At 50.0% G+C, this 17,671-nt stretch overlaps 1 protein-coding gene across 3 annotated transcripts in view; it reads right to left on the reverse strand.

Annotated features, from left to right (window-relative positions):
* The window catches only part of LOC116968920 (protein CASC4-like), a 21,431-nt gene extending 8,908 nt beyond the window's left edge, over positions 1–12,523 (reverse strand). For 2 of the 3 annotated variants that reach the window (XM_033015909.1, XM_033015907.1), the window contains exons 1-2: positions 12,350–12,495; positions 11,327–11,673 (exon numbers count right to left, since the gene is read on the reverse strand). In XM_033015909.1, coding sequence (XP_032871800.1) covers positions 11,327–11,629 — 303 coding nt within the window. In that variant the 5' untranslated portion in view covers positions 11,630–11,673; positions 12,350–12,495. The other variant, XM_033015908.1, reaches the window with a different exon arrangement.
* Between the last annotated feature and the right edge of the window lie 5,148 nt (positions 12,524–17,671).

Genomic DNA, 17,671 nt, shown 5'->3' on the forward strand with positions numbered 1-17,671 from the left:
GGCAAGAATGTCTTTCCTCAGATTAGGAGACCAAAACTGTACGCAATACTCCAGGTGTGGTCGCACCAAGACCCTGTACAACTGCAGTAGAACCTCGAAGGTACACAAAATTGCTGGGGAAACTCAGCGGGTGCAGCAGCATCTATGGAGCGAAGGAAATAGGCGACGTTTCGGGCCGAAACCCTTCTTCAGACTAACCAGTAGAACCTCCCTGCTCCTATAGCCCAATACGGGATGTCCCGGCTAATACGGGACAGTTGGTGACCCTAGATCACCCCTACACTAGTTCTATCCTACACACAAACCCACAGTCCTTTAGAACGCGGGAGAAAACCGGAGCACCCGGAGAAAACCCACGAGCATCACGGGGAGAACGGGCAAACTCCGTGCAGACAGCACCCATAGCCAGGATCGAACCCGGATCTCTGGCGCCATGAGGCAGCGCATCTACCGCTGCGCCACCGTAATTACCACACAGATATCGCAAGGTGCCACGTATCAGCAAATAAGAATGTACTCAACCGGTTTGAAGTTTACATATACCGCAAAGAGCAGGTGCTTTTTCCCACTGCAATTTTCAAAGTAAGTTTGATTAAAAACCCTTAAAGGAATGATGTATATTGCCTCTGGCATAAGTTGCCTCATAGAATTAAAGGGCGTTCCTTTATGAAGGAGACGTGGAGGAAATTCGTTAGTCAGAGGGTGGAATTCTTAGCCACAGACGGCTGTGGAGGCCACAAGTCGGTGCATGTTTTTAAGGCAGAGATAGATAGATTCTTGATTAGTGCGGGTGTCAGGGGTTATGGGGAGAAGGCAGGAGAATGGGTTTCGGCCCGAAACGCTGCCTATTTCCTTCGCTCCATAGTTGCTGCTGCACCCGCTGAGTTTCTCCAGCATTTTTGTGTACCCATGAGAATGGGGTATGGAGGGAGAGGTAGATCGGCCATGATTGAATGGCGGAGTAAACTCGACGGGCCGAATGGCCTAATTCTGCTCCTATCACTTCTGAACTTATGGCTTGACAGATGGGTCAGGAAGAGGATGTTAACGGACGCTGCAACGAGGAGCGGCCTCCAACAGGAAGACCGGGGGCTGTGGTGCCGACTACTCACCTCACCGTCGCGGAGCTGGCCGAGTCCAGAGCGGGTGGAGCTGTGGTGGACGCTGCTGCGGCCCGACCCCCGGAGATTCGGTGGCTGCAACTGCGGGTTTGGCGGACAGTGACACCGGGAGCCCGCGGGTCCCTGGAGGGAGACCGCTTTTCGGGGCTTCCGCAACGGCGACTTCTCCCGCCCGAGTTGCGGGGTTGAGGAGCTCCTGGAGCGGGGCCTTACAGCACCGACCCGCGCGGCTTGGAATGGCCGCAGGATTGCGAGCGCGCGCCGGGGGCTCTAACACCAAGACCCGGTGTGCGACCCTGCATCACCCGGCGTGGCTTTAATGGCCACGGGACAATTCGCCATCGCCCGCCGGGGGCTTTGACTTTGACTCTGACATCGGGGGGGGGAGTGCAGTGGAGAGAGAAGTTTTTTTGGCCTTCCATCACAGCAATGTGATGGATGTTTATGTAAATTATGTTGTGTCTTGGGTCTATTTGTTTGTAATGTATGGCTGCAGAAACGACATTTCGTTTGGACCTCAAGGGGTCCAAATGACAATAAATTGAATTGTAATTGTGATGAGAGGGAAAATAGTTGGCTTGAAAATAAATGAGAGATTGCTCTGAGATTTGAAATGGACTCAATGTTATACTACATCAATGTTATGGGGATATGGGGAGAAGGCAGGAACGGGGTACTGATTGGGGACGATCAGCCATGATCATATTGAATGGCGGTGCTGGCTCGAAGGGCCGAATGGCCTACTCCTGCACCTATTTTCAATGTTTCTATGTTATGCTACATGTAAAGATGCACGGAGGCGCAGCGGAGAGTTACTGCCTAAAGGGGCTGTCCCACTGTACGAGTTCACCCAAGAACTCTCCTGGGGTGGAGGGCTCTACCCGAGCCAGCTGCCTGCCCCTTTTCCGGGGTTACGTCCGTGCCTGGGTGGGATTAGAAAGGGAATACGCCCTGTCTGCGGGCACCCTGAGGGAGTTCCGGGACTGCTGGGCTCCGCAGGGTGTTGAATGTATCCTCAATAAGGATTGTATCATAGTTGTGTAGTAGTTTATTATGGATACATGTTTGTATTGTATTATGGTGGTGGGTTCTGGCTTGTTTTATTGTAATGTAAATATTATTTTGAATAATTGAATAAATTTTTTGGAAAAAAAAAAGAGCTCTCCCGAGTTAAAAAAAAAATCAAACTCGTGGTAAGTACGTAGAATGTACGCAGCGGGTACGTCGGAGCTCGGGGACGTCTCTTAGCGGCTCGTAGGGTGGGATGTCAGGACTGTCTTATGAAGAAAGACTGGATAGACTTGGTTTATACTCTCTAGAATTTAGGAGATTGAGAGGGGATCTTATAGAAACTTACAAAATTCTTAGGGGGTTGGACAGGCTAGATGCAGGAAGATTGCTCCCGATGTTGGGGAAGTCCAGGACAAGGGGTCACAGCTTAAGGATAAGGGGGAAATCCTTTAAAACCGAGATGAGAAGAACTTTTTTCACACAGAGAGTGGTGAATCTCTGGAACTCCCTGCCACAGAGGGTAGTCGAGGCCAGTCAATTGGCTATATTTAAGAGGGAGTTAGATGTGGCCCTTGTGGCTAAGGGGATCAGAGGGTATGGAGAGAAGGCAGGTACGGGATACTGAGTTGGATGATCAGCCATGATCATATTGAATGGCGGTGCAGGCTCGAAGGGCCGAATGGCCTACTCCTGCACCTAATTTCTATGTCTATGTTGCTATGTAACTCTAACGGCAGGTACTCGGGAAATGCGGTAAGCACGAGAGCCCCGAGTACCCATTACCGTAATTCTCCGAGTTCGAATCGGGGGAAACTCGGGAGAACTCTTGAATTAGCTCGTACAGTGGGACAGCCCCTTTACAGCGCTCACAGCGCCGGAGATCCGGTTTCGGTCCCGACTACGGGTGCTGTCCGTACGGAGTTTGCACGTTCTCCCCGAGACGTTTTCTCCGAGAACTTCGGTTTCCTCCCACACTCCGTTGACGGACAGGTATGTCGTTAAATTGGCTTGGTGTTAAACGTTAAATGTTTAAAATAAATTTGCCCCTGCACAGTGTGTGTGTGTGTGTGTGTGTGTGTAGGGATAGTGTTAATGTGAGGGGGATCGCTGGTCGGCGCGGACCCGGTGGGCCGAAGGGCCTGTTTCTGCGCTGAATCTCTAAACTGAACGCAACAATAGACAATAGGTGCATGAGTAGGCCATTTGGCCCTTCGACCCAGCACCGCCACTCAATGTGATCATGGCTGATCATCCCCAATCAGTACCCCGTTCCTGCCTTCTCCCCATATCCCCTGACTCCGCTATTTTTAAGAGCCCTATCTAGCTCTCTCTTGAAAGCATCCAGAGAACCGGCCTCCACAGCCCTCTGAGGCAGAGAATTCCACAGACTCACCACTCTCTGTGAGAAAAAGTGTTTCCTCGTCTCCGTTCTAAATGGCCAACCCCTTATTCTTAAACTGTGTGTGTGTGGCCCCTGGTTCTGGACTCCCCCAACATCGGGAACATGTTTCCTGCCTCTAGCGTGTCCAAGCCCTTAACAATCTTTGTCCTTCAATCCCTTAACAAAACTTTTTTTTTTTAAAGAGTCATGTTATTGAAAGAGCCTGGTTTATGTAGTTGAGGCCAGTTCATTGGCTATATTTAAGAGGGAGTTAGATGTGGCCCTTGTGGCTAAAGGGATCAGGGGGTATGGAGAGAAGGCAGGGATGGGATACTGAGTTGGATGATCAGCCATGATCATATTGAATGGCGGTGCAGGCTCGAAGGGCCGAATGGCCTACTCCAGCACCTATTTTCTATGTTTCTAGGTTTCTATGTACAGGTTACTGAGTTGGATGATCAGCCATGATCATATTGGATGGTGGTGCAGGCTCGAAGGGCCGAATGACCTACTCCTGGCACCTATTTTCTATGTTTCTTTGTCTATGTTTCTATGGAGCCAATGTTTATAGGTCATAGAACAGAGAACAGTACATCAGACGAACAGGTCATTTGAACCAACACGATGCCAAGATCAACAAATCTCCTCTGCCTGCATGTAAGGTCGACAACTTTCTCACTCCCAAATACGGGACAAAAGGTCAAAATACGGCACACATTCCCCACGGCAATTCGTCGACCGACTCGGCCGTGGCTGGGCGAATGATGAGTTGGGCCGGGTGCTGGACTGCACACAAAGCCCAGCCGGCGGGCCAGCTGAGGGGTTTTGGGCCCGGGGGCCGCCCGCGCGCGCAGTCCGGCGCCCCGTCCAACTCACGAACCGACGGTCGGCCGTGAGAAGGATGGGGTGGTGGTGGTGTCGGACTGACAGCTGGCCGGGCTGCAGACTGACCGACCGACGGGGCCACGGGCGAGGCGCTGCTGCTGCTGCACTACATCGGGACAGGTGAGGTGGGGTCCGACCCGACAGTCCCCTCAACCTGAGTGGCAGTGGTCAAATACAGGACAAGGGCGGTCCCGTACGGGACAAACCAACTTAGCTCAATATACGGGATGTCCCAGTTAATACGGGACAGTTGGCGAGCCTAACCGCTACCCCTCGTGCTTGCATGGATTCAACTCTCTCTGCTATTTCTCAGCCCATGTCTGCAACGTGACGTATTTTCCTGCCGTAATATCTGATTTGAGCCTCCGCCTTGATGACAGAGCCATGGTGCGCCATTTTGGCGAGCGCCCGTAACTAGGGGCCAGTCTCGGTGGCTTCCTCGAAGTGGGAGGATCTATGTGAGCACGTGATTTGATGCCTGCCATCCGGGGCGTGATAGGGGCGGGATCCATGTGTACACGTGGTAGATGTGGCCCGCCATCCGCTCACAGACATGCGTCCCAGCCTCTGGGCCGAACCAAAGATCCTATAGCGGAGCAAGATGGTCCACTCGACGAAAAAGACGTAGTACGGTCATGGGCAGGTTCACGGGTAATTTTCGGCCCCATTTCCGTAACCGGCTTCCGTCTCCGCACCAAAGATCCCATAGCGGAACAAAGATAACTAGTGCGGAGACGGAAGCCGGTTACGGAAACATCCTCGTAAAAATAAAAGTTATTTGATAAAAATCTTCTGCTCATTTTCAGAATTATAATTTATTAACACAAACTGTTCCCCCGCAACGTTGATTACACTGCGGGTCGGGTCGGATGGGGTCGGGTCGGGTCACTAAAATGGCCACCGTTCCGCTCCGTTGCGTACTACACGTCAGCCCATTGCATTTAGCAGGAGTGGTCTATCTTGCTCCGCTATAGGGTTTTTGGGCAGGACAAGGTTACAGGCAGTTCCTTCCTACACAGGATTTTACACGGGGAGTGGTGAATCTGTGGAATTCTCTGCCACAGAAGGTAGTTGAGGCCAGTTAATTGGCTATACTTAAGAGGGAGTTAGATGTGGCTCTTGTGGCTAAAGGGATCAGGGGGTATGGAGAGAAGGCAGGGACGGGATACTGAGTTGGATGATCAGCCATGATCATATCGAATGGCGGTGCAGGCTCGAAGGGCCGAATGGCTAACTCCTGCACCTATTTTCTATGTTTCTATGTTTCTATGTTTTACACATTTCGAGGCATTAACTGCTGGCACTGAACTGGTTAAAAAAAAACTCCTTTCAGCCTGAGTGGCTGCTTTGCCTGCTATTGTGGCTGGAACATACTGTACCTTAACTGCCAAGGACAAACAGAGAGGCTTGGGATGATAAATTACACAACCCGGCTGGGATGGATGCCAGAGGGTTCAACGACCAAAGTACGTTGCTGATAACAAAGAGGGAACCTGTTTGTTTCTGGGTTGGCACAAACAGGTTTAGTGGCAAGCTAGAATCAAAATGGAGTCGTGTTATAGAGACAGGCAACGAGTAAGCAGGCCCTTCAGTCCAACCTGACCTGCAAGCCCATCTACACTAGTCCCACCTGCCTGCGTTTGGCCCATATCCTCTCTAAACTTATCCTATCCATGCACCTGTCCAAATATTTTTTAAACTTTGGGGAAAAAAAAAAGAATGGATCGACTGGGCTTACATTCACTGGAATTTATAGATAATAGATAATAGACAATAGGTGCTGGTGTAGGCCTACTCCTGCACCTATTTTCTATGTTTCTATGTGATAGTACCTGCCCCAGCTATCTCCTCTGGCAGCTCGTTCCAGATAATAATAATAATAATGGATGGGATTTATATAGCGCCTTTCTAATACTCAAGGCGCTTTACATCGCATTATTCATTCACTCCTCAGTCACACTCGGTGGTGGTAAGCTACTTCTGTAGCCACAGCTGCCCTGGGGCAGACTGACGGAAGCGTGGCTGCCAATCTGCGCCTACGGCCCCTCCGACCACCACCAATCACTCACACACATTCACACACAGGCAAAGGTGGGCGAAGTGTCTTGCCCAAGGACACAACGACAGTATGCACTCCAAGCGGGATTCGAACCGGCCACCTTCCGGTTGCCAGCCGAACACTTAGCCCATTGTGCCATCTGTCGTCCCACCGCCCTTAGTGTAAAAAAAAGTTGCCCCTCACATTCCACCCTCAGTGTTGCAAGGTGGCGCAGCGTTAGAGTTGCTGCTTTACAGCGCTAGAGACCCGGGTTCGATCCCGACTCGGGTGAGTGCTGCCCGCACGGAGTTTGCACGTTCTCCCCGTGACTGCGTGGGTTTTCTCCGGGATCTCCGGTTTCCTCCCGCACTCCAAAGACGTGCAGGTTTGTAGCTTAACAGGCTTGGCTCCACTGTAACATTGTCCCTAGTGTGTGTAGGGGTGGTGCTAGTGTGCGGGGAATCGCTGGTTCGGCGCGGACTCGGTGCGCCGAAGTGGAGTGTGGCAGGAAGCCGAAGATCTCGGAGGAAACCCAAGGGGAGAACGTACAAACTCCGCGCAGACAAGCGCCCGTAGTCGGGATGGAACCCGGGTCCTATTCACCAAAGATCCTACAGCGGAGCAAGATAGTCCACTCGACGAAATGGACGTAGTACGGTCATGGGCAGATTCGTGGGTAATTTCCGGCCCCATTTCCGTAACCGGCTTCCGTCTCCGCACCAAAGATCCCGTAGGATACAAGTGCGGAGACGGAAGCCGGTTACGGAAACATCCTGGTAAAAAAAATGTAATTTGGGAAAAATCTTCTCTTCATTTTCAGATTTTTTTTTTCCTTCCTTCTTTTTTTCTTTTGTTTTGCTTGTTTTTTCTTTCCCCCCCTCCCCATCCAGAATTTTAATTTATTAACACAAACTGTTCCCCCGCAACGTTGATTACACTGCGAGTCGGGTCGGGTTACTGAAATGGATGAAAAAAAGCCCCGTTGCATACTACACGTCAGCCCATTGCATTTAGCAGGAGTGATCTATCTTGCTCCGCTATAGAAACATAGAAAATAGGTGCAGGAGTAGGCCATTCGGCCCTTCGAGCCTGCACCGCCATTCGATATGATCATGGCTGATCATCCAACTCAGTATCCCGTACCTGCCTTCTCTCCATACCCCCTGATCCCTTTAGCCACAAGGGCCACATCAAACTCCCTCTTAAATATAGCCAATGAACTGGCCTCAACTACCTTCTGTGGCAGAGAATTCCACAGATTCACCACTCTCTGTGTGAAAAATGTTTTCCTCATCTCGGTCCTAAAAGATTTCCCCCTTATCCTTAAACTGTGACCCCTTGTTCTGGACTTCCCCAACATCGGGAACAATCTTCCTGCATCTAGCCTGTCCAACCCCTTAAGAATTTTGTAAGTTTCTATAAGATCCCCCCTCAATCTTCTAAATTCTAGCGTGTACAAACCGAGTCTATCCAGTCTTTCTTCATATGAACGTCCTGACATCCCAGGAATCAGTCTGGTGAACCTTCTCTGTACTCCCTCTATGGCAAGAATGTCCTTCCTCAGATTAGGAGACCAAAACTGTACCCAATACTCCAGGTGTGGTCTCACCAAGACCCTGTACAACTGCAGTAGAACCTCCCTGCTCCTATACTCAAATCCTATACTCAAATAGGATCTTTGCTATTCGTTACAGGAGCCAATTAGTTTAGTTTAGTTTATTGTCACGTGTACTGAGGTACAGATCTTCGGTGTAAGGCAGCATCTGCGGTTCATTCCTACACGCCGTAGTTTAATATTTGGATCGTGGGTGGAAAATTTCTTCTGAATCAACGCCCGGAGATGGAGAGAAGTCAGAGAATCATCCCTCTGGCTACGAGCCTATACTGTAGGAACTGCTGATGCAATTATTTGTAATTGTCTACTGTATATCGTGTTATTACTTGCAAGCAAAGCACCAAGTCAGCAGAAAGACAGGACATGATCGGGCCGTCCACAGTGTACAGATACATGGTCGAAGGCAACAATAGACAATAGGAGATACACAAAAATGCTGGAGAAACTCAGCGGGTGCAGCAGCATCTATGGAGCGAAGGAAACAGGCAACGTTTCGTCCCGAAACGTTGCCTATTTCCTTCGCTCCATAGATGCTGCTGCACCCGCTGAGTTTCTCCAGCATTTTTGTGTACCTTCGATTTTCCAGCATCTGCAGTTCCTTCTTAAACACAATAGACAATAGGTGCAGGAGTAGGATTTATTCGGCCCTTCGAGCCAGCACCACCATTCAATGTGATCGTGGCTGATCATCCCCAATCAGTACCCCGTTCCTGCCTTCTCCCCATATCCCCTGACTCCGCTATCTTCAAGAGCCCTATCTAGCTCTCTCTTGAAAGCATCCAGAGAACCTGCCTCCACCGCCCTCTGAGGCAGAGAATTCCACAGACTCACAACTCCCTGTGAGAAAAAAAAATGTTTCCTCGTCTCTGTTCTAAATGGCTTACCCCTTATTCTTAAACTGTGTGTGTGTGGCCCCTGGTTCTGGACTCCCCCAACATCGGGAACATGTTTCCTGCCGCTAGTGTGTCCAAACCCTTAAACATCTTATATGTTTCAATGAGATGCCCTCTCATCCTTCTAAACTCCAGGGTGTACAGTGCAACAGTGTCAACACATTTGAGCTCAAAGGGGAATTTAATTCCCTCATGAGAGACTCTTATATTTCCCAAACCTCTTAGCAGCTCTTTCAGTTTCTTGTTTTCAGGTTCCTCAATCTCACAGTTTACAAACCCAGTGGTATGAATACTAATTTCTCTAACTTCAAGTAACCCTTGTTTTCCCTCTCTCTCCGTCCCTCCCCCACCCGTACCTGAAGCAAAGATCCTATAGCGGAGCAAGATAGACCACTCCTGCTAAATACAATGGGCTGACGTGTAGTACGCAAGTGGGCCTATTTTTCATCCATTTCAGTAAGCCGGTTACGGAAATGGGGCTGAAAATTACCCGAGTCCAAACCCTAAACAATCTTATATGTTTCAATGAGATCCCCTCTCATCCTTCTAAACTCCAGAGTGTACAAGCCCAGCTGCTCCATTCTCTCAGCATATGACAGTCCCGCCATCCTGGAAATTAACCTTGTGAACCTACGCTGCACTCCCTCAATACCAAGAATGTCCTTCCTCAAATTAGGGGACTAAAACTGCACACAATACTCCAGGTGTGGTCTCACTAGGGCTCTGTACAACTGCAGAAGGACCTCTTTGCTCCTATACTCGACGACTCTTGTTATAAAGGCCAACATGCCATTCGCTTTCTTCACTGCCTGCTGTAACTGCATGCTTACTTTCATAGACTGATGTACAAGGACCCCCAGATCCCGTTGTACTTCCCCTTTTTCTAGTGTGACGCCATTTAGATAGTAATCTGCCTTCCTGTTTTTGGTACCAAAGTAGATAACCTCGAATTTATCCGCATTTAACTCCATCTGCCATGCATCTGCCCACTCCCCCAACCTGTCCAAGTCACCCTGCATTCTCATAGCAAGGCGGCAGGGACGAAGGCTGCGGATTTCGACAGGATCGACAAACTCATCGGGAAGGCTGGCTCCGTCCCGGTGGCGGAGTTGGTGTTGGGATTCACGGGAGGTGGTCTCGGAGGGGAGGTGGTCTCGGACGGGAGGGTGGTCTCGGACGGGAGGATGCTCCTCAAACTGCGGAGCCTCCTGGACAACACAGCTCACACCCCCTCCGTGACACACTGGTCAGCCTGAGGAGCACCTTCAGCAACAGACTGGTCCCACAAAGATGCAATGTTTACACATCCCAATCAGGGGGGAGGGGGAGAGGTGAGGGGGAGAGAGAGAGACTAGCGGGGGGGGGGAGAGAGGGAGAGATGAGGGGGGAGAGAGAGACAGGGGGGGGGGAAGACAGGAGGGGAGAGAGTAGGGGAGAGAAGAGGGGGGTAGAGAGAAACGGGGGGGGGGGAGGGAGAGAGAGACAGAGAGGGAGAGAGAGAGAGACAGAGGGGAGAAAGGGAGACGGGGAGGGAGAGAGACGGGCGAGAGGGAGACGGGGGAGAGAGACAGGAGGAGAGAGAGAAGGAGACAGAGGGTGAGAGGGAGAAACAGGGGGGAGAGAGACAGGGGAGAGAGAGAGTGAGAGACAGTGGGGAGAAAGGGAGACGTGGGGAGAGAGAGACAGGAGAGAAAGACATAGAAACATAGAAAATAGGTGCAGGAGTAGGCCATTCGAGCCTGCATCGCCATTCAATATGATCATGGCTGATCATCCAACTCAGTATCCTGTACCTGCCTTCTCTCCATACCCCCTGATCCCTTTAGCCACATCTAACTCCCTCTTAAATATAGACAGAGGGGGAGAGGGAGAAACGGGGGGGGGGGGGGGGAGAGAGAGTGGGGAAGAGACAGGGGGAGGGAGAGACAAGGGGGAAAGAGAGTGGGGAAGAGACAGGGGGAGAGAGAGAGACAGTGGGGAGAAAGGGAGACGTGGGGAGAGAGACAGGGGGGGGGGGGGGGGAGAGACGGGAGGGTGAGTGTTATTAATCGATCCTATTGATACCACGGGCACTGCATCGCTTGCGAGCTGAACGCCTCCCCACCCTTCACGTCCCGACCTACCTTCTACCTTCAGCGGGGAGGGGAGAGAGTGGAGAGATAGACGGGGGGTGTTATTAATCGATCGAACGCCCACATTTCTCGTCCCGACCTTCAGAGGGGAGCTTGGTAGAGACGGGGGAGAGAAAGAGACGTGGGAGAGGGACAGGGGAGAGAGGATGAGAGATGGAGGGGAGAGAGACAGGGACGGAAGTGTTACTAATCGATCCTATCGATACCCCGGGATTTAAACGCCTCCCCCACCTTTCTCGCCCCGACCCACCTTCTGCTCCATGCACTGCCGCACCTCGGCGACTTGTTTCTCCAGCGCCCCGCTGGTCTTGAGGAATTTATCGTCGATCTCGCTGATGTAGTGCTTCTTGTCGTTGAGGACCATGGTGGACTCGCCCAGCTGCGTCTGGAGCTGGTCTCTCGCACTCCTCAGCTGCCTGCCCTCGTCCCTGGTCCGGTCGCTCTCCAGCCGCAGCAGCGAGTTCTCCGACATCACGGTCCACAGATACAGAGCCATCGCGGCGATCAACACCACCAGCCCCATCACAAGGAACGCTGGACTCTTGCCTCCCATGTTGTGTGTGTGTGTGTGTGTCTCTCTCTCCTCGTAATGTCAACCTAGTAAATTTCAAACAAGTAGATTTCAACCCTTGTACATTCACCCTAGTAGATTTCACCCTAGATTTAAACCCTTGTAGATTTCACCCTAGATTTCAAACAAGTAGATTTCACCCTAGATTTCAACCCATGTAGATTTCACCCTTGTAGATTTCACCCTGTAGCTTTCAAACAAGTAGATTTCAACCCTTGTAAGTTTCACCCCAGTAGATTTCACCCAAGATTTCAAACAAGTAAATTTCACCCCAGTAGATTTCACCCCGGTAGATTTCACCCTAGATTTCACCCTGGTAGATTTCAAACAAGTAGATTTCACCCTAGTAGATTTCAACCCTTGTAGATTTCACCCCAGTAGTTTTCACCCTAGATTTCAACCCTTGTAGATTTCACCCCAGTAGTTTTCACCCTAGATTTCAACCCTTGTAGATTTCAACCCTTGTAGATTTCACCCTGAGATTTCTACCTAGTATATTTCACCCTTGTAGATTTCACCCTAGGTTTCAAACAAGTAGAGTTCACCCTGGTAGATTTCACCCTAGTAGTTTTCACCCTTGTAAATTTCTACCTATATTTCTACTTAGATTTCAGCCTTGTAGATTTCACCCTAGTAGATTTCAACCTGAGATTTTTACCTACGAGATTTCTACCTAGTAGATCTCACCCTAGTAGATCTCACCTGAGTAGATTTCGGCCTCGTAAACTTCAGTTACAGCGCAGCTCCTCTCCTTCTTAAAGGCTGTAAACAACTAACCCCTTTTCAGCTTTCTCTTCCCACTGCTCAACCTGTTTCGCAAGGTGGTAGCTGAAAGAATGCGTTTCTTTATCACTAACCTGCCACCGCAAGGGTGTGGTTGGCGAACTGCTGTTGTTTATCAGGTTGAGGTGTTTGCTTCCTGTAACAATTTAAAAAAAAATAAAAAATGCTTCCCCGCCCAGTTGCTCCAGCATTTTGTGTCGTTCTGTGAAGCAACCGAACTGCAGGTGTTTAAGAAGGAACTGCAGATGCTGGAAAATCGAAGGTAGACAAAAATGCTGTAGAAACTCAGCGGGTGACGGCAGCATCTCTGGAGAGAAGGAATGGGTGACGTTTCTGGTCGAGACCTTTCTTCAGACTGAGTCAGGGGAGAGGGAAACATAGAAACATAGAAACATAGAAATTAGGTGCAGGAGTAGGCCATTCGGCCCTTCGAGCCTGCACCGCCATTCAATATGATCATGGCTGATCATCCAACTCAGTATCCCGTACCTGCCTTCTCTCCATACCCTCTGATCCCCTTAGCCACCGGGGCCACATCTAACTCCCTCTTAAATATAGCCAATGAACTGGCCTCGACTACCCTCTGTGGCAGGGAGTTCCAGAGATTCACCACTCTCTGTGTGAAAAAAGTTCTTCTCATCTCGGTTTTAAAGGATTTCCCCCTTATCCTTAAGCTGTGACCCCTTGTCCTGGACTTCCCCAACATCGGGAGCAATCTTCCTGCATCTAGCCTGTCCAACCCCTTAAGAATTTTGTAAGTTTCTATAAGATCCCCTCTCAATCTCCTAAATTCTAGAGAGTATAAACCAAGTCTATCCAGTCTTTCTTCATAAGACAGTCCTGACATCCCAGGAATCAGTCTGGTGAACCTTCTCTGCACTCCCTCTATGGCAATAATGTCCTTCCTCAGACATAGAGATATGGAAGGGTAAGGTGTGAAAAGGAGACATCAAAGGGGAAGATGTTCAAGGAAAATGGAGAATAGATCATGGTTTAGCTGGGGTAACTCTTTCCATATACACACCGCCCTCTGTGTGGAATTATTTGCCTCTCGGGTTCCTAAGGATGAGAGGGGATCTTATTGAAACATATAAGATTATTTAGGGATTGGACACACTAGAGGCAGGAAACATGTTCCTGATGTTAAGGGAGTCCAGAACCTGGGGCCACAGTTTAAAAATGGAGAAGGTCTGAAGAAAGGTTTCAGCCCGAAACGTTGCCTATTTCCTTCGCTCCACAGATGCTGCCTCACCAGCTGAGTTTCTCCAGCATTTTTGTCCGGCCACAGTTTAAGAATTAGGGGTAGGCCATTTCGAACGGAGATGAGGAAAAACGTTTTCACCCAGAGAGTTGTGAGTCTGTGGAATTCTCTGCCTCAGAGGGCGGTGGAGGCCAATTCTCTGGATGCTTTCAAGGGAGAGTTAGATAGGGCTCTTAAAGATAGCGGAGTCACGGGATGTGGTGAGAAGGCAGGAACAGGGGGAGGTACTGATTGGGGATGATCAGCCATGATCACATTGATTGGCGGTGCTGGCTCGAAGGGCCGAACAGCCTACTCCTGCACCTATTGTCTATTGCCTATAATACCACCCTCTGCACTCCAAGAAGTGCAAGCCTGCCCAACCTCTCCGGGGGATCGGGGGAAACCTTTTTTCAGGTTCCTACCTTCCGGGAGATGTGATCATTTTTAGGATCACATTCTCCGGGCTCTGCGGCCTTCGATCGATGGAGCTGGAAGCCTCCTCGGACTGTCGTGAGCCCCACCGCGGGGCGCGGACTTTAACATCGGAGCGGATCCCTTGACTGGGATCGCTCCCAGCGCGGACTTAGCATCAAGGGCTCGCAGTCTCGGGTGAGGCTAGTCGGGAGCTCCAATGCCGCAGATGGTTCAACCAGCCCCGACGCGAGGTTTGATCATCAAGCTCATCAGCGCCTCTACTTCCTGAGAAGATTATGGAGAGTCGGATTGTCAAGGAAGACTCTCTCTAACTTCTACAGGTGCAGTCGAGAGCATGCTGACCGGTTGCATCGTGGCTTGGTTCGGAAATTTGAGCGCCCTGGAGAGGAAAAGATTACAAAAAGTAGTAAACACTGCCCAGTCCATCATCGGCTCTGACCTTCCTTCCATCGAGGGGATTTATCGCAGTCGCTGCCTCAAAAAGGCTGGCAGTATCATCAAAGACACACACCATCCTGGCCACACACTCATCTCCCTGCTACCTTCAGGTAGAAGGTACAGGAGCCTGAAGACTGCAACAACCAGGTTCAGGAATAGCTACTTCCCCTCAGCCATCAGGTTATTAAACCTGGCTCGGACAAAACTCTGATTATTAGCAACCACTTTCTGTTATTTGCACTACCAGTTTATTTATTCATGTGTGTATATATTTATATCATGGTATATGGACACATTTATCTGTTTTGTAGTAAATGCCTACTATTTTCTGTGTGCCTAAGCAAAGCAAGAATTTCATTGTCCTATACAGGGACACATGACAATAAACTCACTTGAACTTGAACTTGAACTTGATCGCCCGGCGCTAGGGAGCTGACATCCTCTCAATGCGGGAGCGAATCGCCTCGACGCGGAGGGCCCAAACGCTGCCGGCTTCGGTAGTCAAGATCGTCCCGTCAACGGGGGCTCGAGGCCCACGACCGAGGAAGAACTAAGGGAAAGGACTTGAACTTTATTTCGCCTTCCATCACAGTGAGGGATGTGGAGGAGTCACTGTGGTGGATGTTCATGTTAAAATGTGTTTTTTGTGTGATCTGTTGCTTCTAATTGCATGACTGACCTGGCCGATGAAATTCCTCGAATGTTGCAAAACATACGTACAGTTTTGGTCTCCAAATCTGAGGAAAGACATTCTTTGCCATAGAGGGAGTACAGAGAAGGTTCACCAGACTGATTCCTGGGATGTCAGGACTTTCATATGAAGAAAGACTGGATAGACTCGGCTTGTACTCGCTAGAATTTAGGAGTTTGAGGGGGGATCTTATAGAAACTTACAAAATTCTTAAGGGACAGGCTAGATGCAGGAAGATTGTTCCCGATGTTGGGGAAGTCCAGGACAAGTGGTCACAGCTTAAGGATAGAGGGGAAATCCTTTAGGACTGAGATGAGAAAAACTTTTTTCACACAGAGAGTGGTGAATCTCTGGAACTCTCTGCCACAGAAGGTAGTTGAGGCCACAGTTCATTGGCTATATTTAAGAGGGAGTTAGATGTGGCTCTTGTGGCTAAAGGGATCAGGGGGTATGGAGAGAAGGTAGGTACAGGATACTGAGTTGGATGATCAGCCATGATCATATTGAATGGCGGTGCAGGCTCGAAGGGCCGAATGGCCTACTCCTGCACCTATTTTCTGTTTCTATGTTTCTATACTTGGCGAATAAAGTGTGATTCTGATTCTAAATTAAAATTGCTGGGATCGGGAGCAAATAAAAGCAGGATGTTGAGGGAACTCAGCGGGTCGAGCAGCATCCATAGGGGGCAGGTAAGGAATTACCAGCATTTTGAACCAAAGTCCTAGGTTAGGGCCTGATACTCCAGGCAGGCTCTTTAACCCCGCATGCTATAGCTCCACCTGCTGTAGATCAGTAGTACTTAAAAACCTATAGTAATAGCTATAAAAACCTGGATGCAACATAATTTCCTCAAACTCAACAGCGATAAAACAGAATTCCTCCTCATAGGCTCCAAAGCCACTTAGCAAAATCAATAACCCCACTCTCACCATCGACGGCACCACTGTCTCTCCATCTCCCCAGGCCCGCAACCTTGGCGTGATCTTTGATTCCACCCTCTCCCTTGAGCCTCACATCCGCCATGTCATTAAAACCTCCTTCTTTCATCTCCGCAACATCACCAAACTCAGACCCTCTCTCACACCGCCTGCTGCTGAAAGACTCATCCATGCCTTCATCTCCTCCCGACTGGACTATTGCAACTCACTTCTCCTTGGCATCAGCTCCACCTACATCAACCGACTCCAACTGGTCCAGAACGCAGCCGCCCGACTCATCACCCACACCAAATCCTGGCATCACATCACTCCAGTCCTCAAAAAACTTCACTGGCTTCCCATCTCCCACCGGATCACCTACAAAATCCTGGTCCTCACCTACAAAGCCCTCCACCATCTGGCCCCCCCCCATATCTCACTGACCTCCTCTCCCCCAACCAACCCTCACGGTCCCTCAGATCCACATCAGCCGGTCTCCTCTCCATCCACAAGTCCAACCTCCGCAGTTTTGGGGACAGAGCCTTCTCCAGGGCAGCTCCCAGGCTCTGGAACTCCCTCCCCCAACTGATCCGCAATTCCGTGTCCCTCACCATCTTCCAGTCCCGCCTCAAGACCCATCTCTTCACCTCTGCCTATCCTTAGCCCCACGTCCCCGTCCCTTTTCATCTGTGCATTAATTGCCTCATACTGTGTTTTGTATTGAATTCTGTCTTTACTTTGTGTACTAGTCATGTCTCTACTATTTATTTCATTCCCCTTACATGTTTTTCCTCTACATGCTCAATTTTTGTAAGGTGTCCTTGAGACTCTTGAAAGGCGCCCATAAATAAAATGTATTATTATTATTATTACTTCAGTAGTTTAGTTTAGAGATACAGCGCGGAAACAGGCCCTTCGGCCCACTGAGTCCCCGCCGACCACTGAGGCAGAGAATTCCACAGACTCATCACTCTCTGGATGAAAAAAGTTTTTCCTCATCCCCGTTCTAAATGGCCGACCTCTAATTCTTAAACTGTGTGAGGCCCCTGGTTCTGTACTCCCCCAACATTGGGACCATGTTTCCTGCCTCTAGCGTGTCCAAGCCCTTAATAATCAAGGGCAGAGTCCCCCTAGTCCTCACCTTTCACCCCACCAGCCGGCAAATACAACAAATAATCCTCCGCCATCTCCAACGTGACCCCACCACTCGCCACATCTTCCCATCTCCCCCTATGTCTGCCTTCCGCAAAGACCGCTCCCTCCGCAACTCCCTTGTCAATTCTTCCCTTCCCTCCCGTACCACCCCCTCCCCGGGCACTTTCCGTTGCAACCGCAAGAAATGCAACACCTGTCCCTTCACCTCCCCCCTCGACTCCATTCAAGGACCCAAGCAGTCGTTCCAGGTGCGACAAAGGTTCACCTGTATCTCCTCCAACCTCATCTACTGCATCCGCTGCTCTAGATGTCAGCTGATTTACATCGGGGAGACTAAGCGGAGGTTGGGCGATCGTTTCGCC

The sequence above is a fragment of the Amblyraja radiata genome, chromosome 47, assembly GCF_010909765.2.
Source record: "Amblyraja radiata isolate CabotCenter1 chromosome 47, sAmbRad1.1.pri, whole genome shotgun sequence".
Taxonomy (NCBI): Eukaryota; Metazoa; Chordata; class Chondrichthyes; order Rajiformes; family Rajidae; genus Amblyraja; species Amblyraja radiata.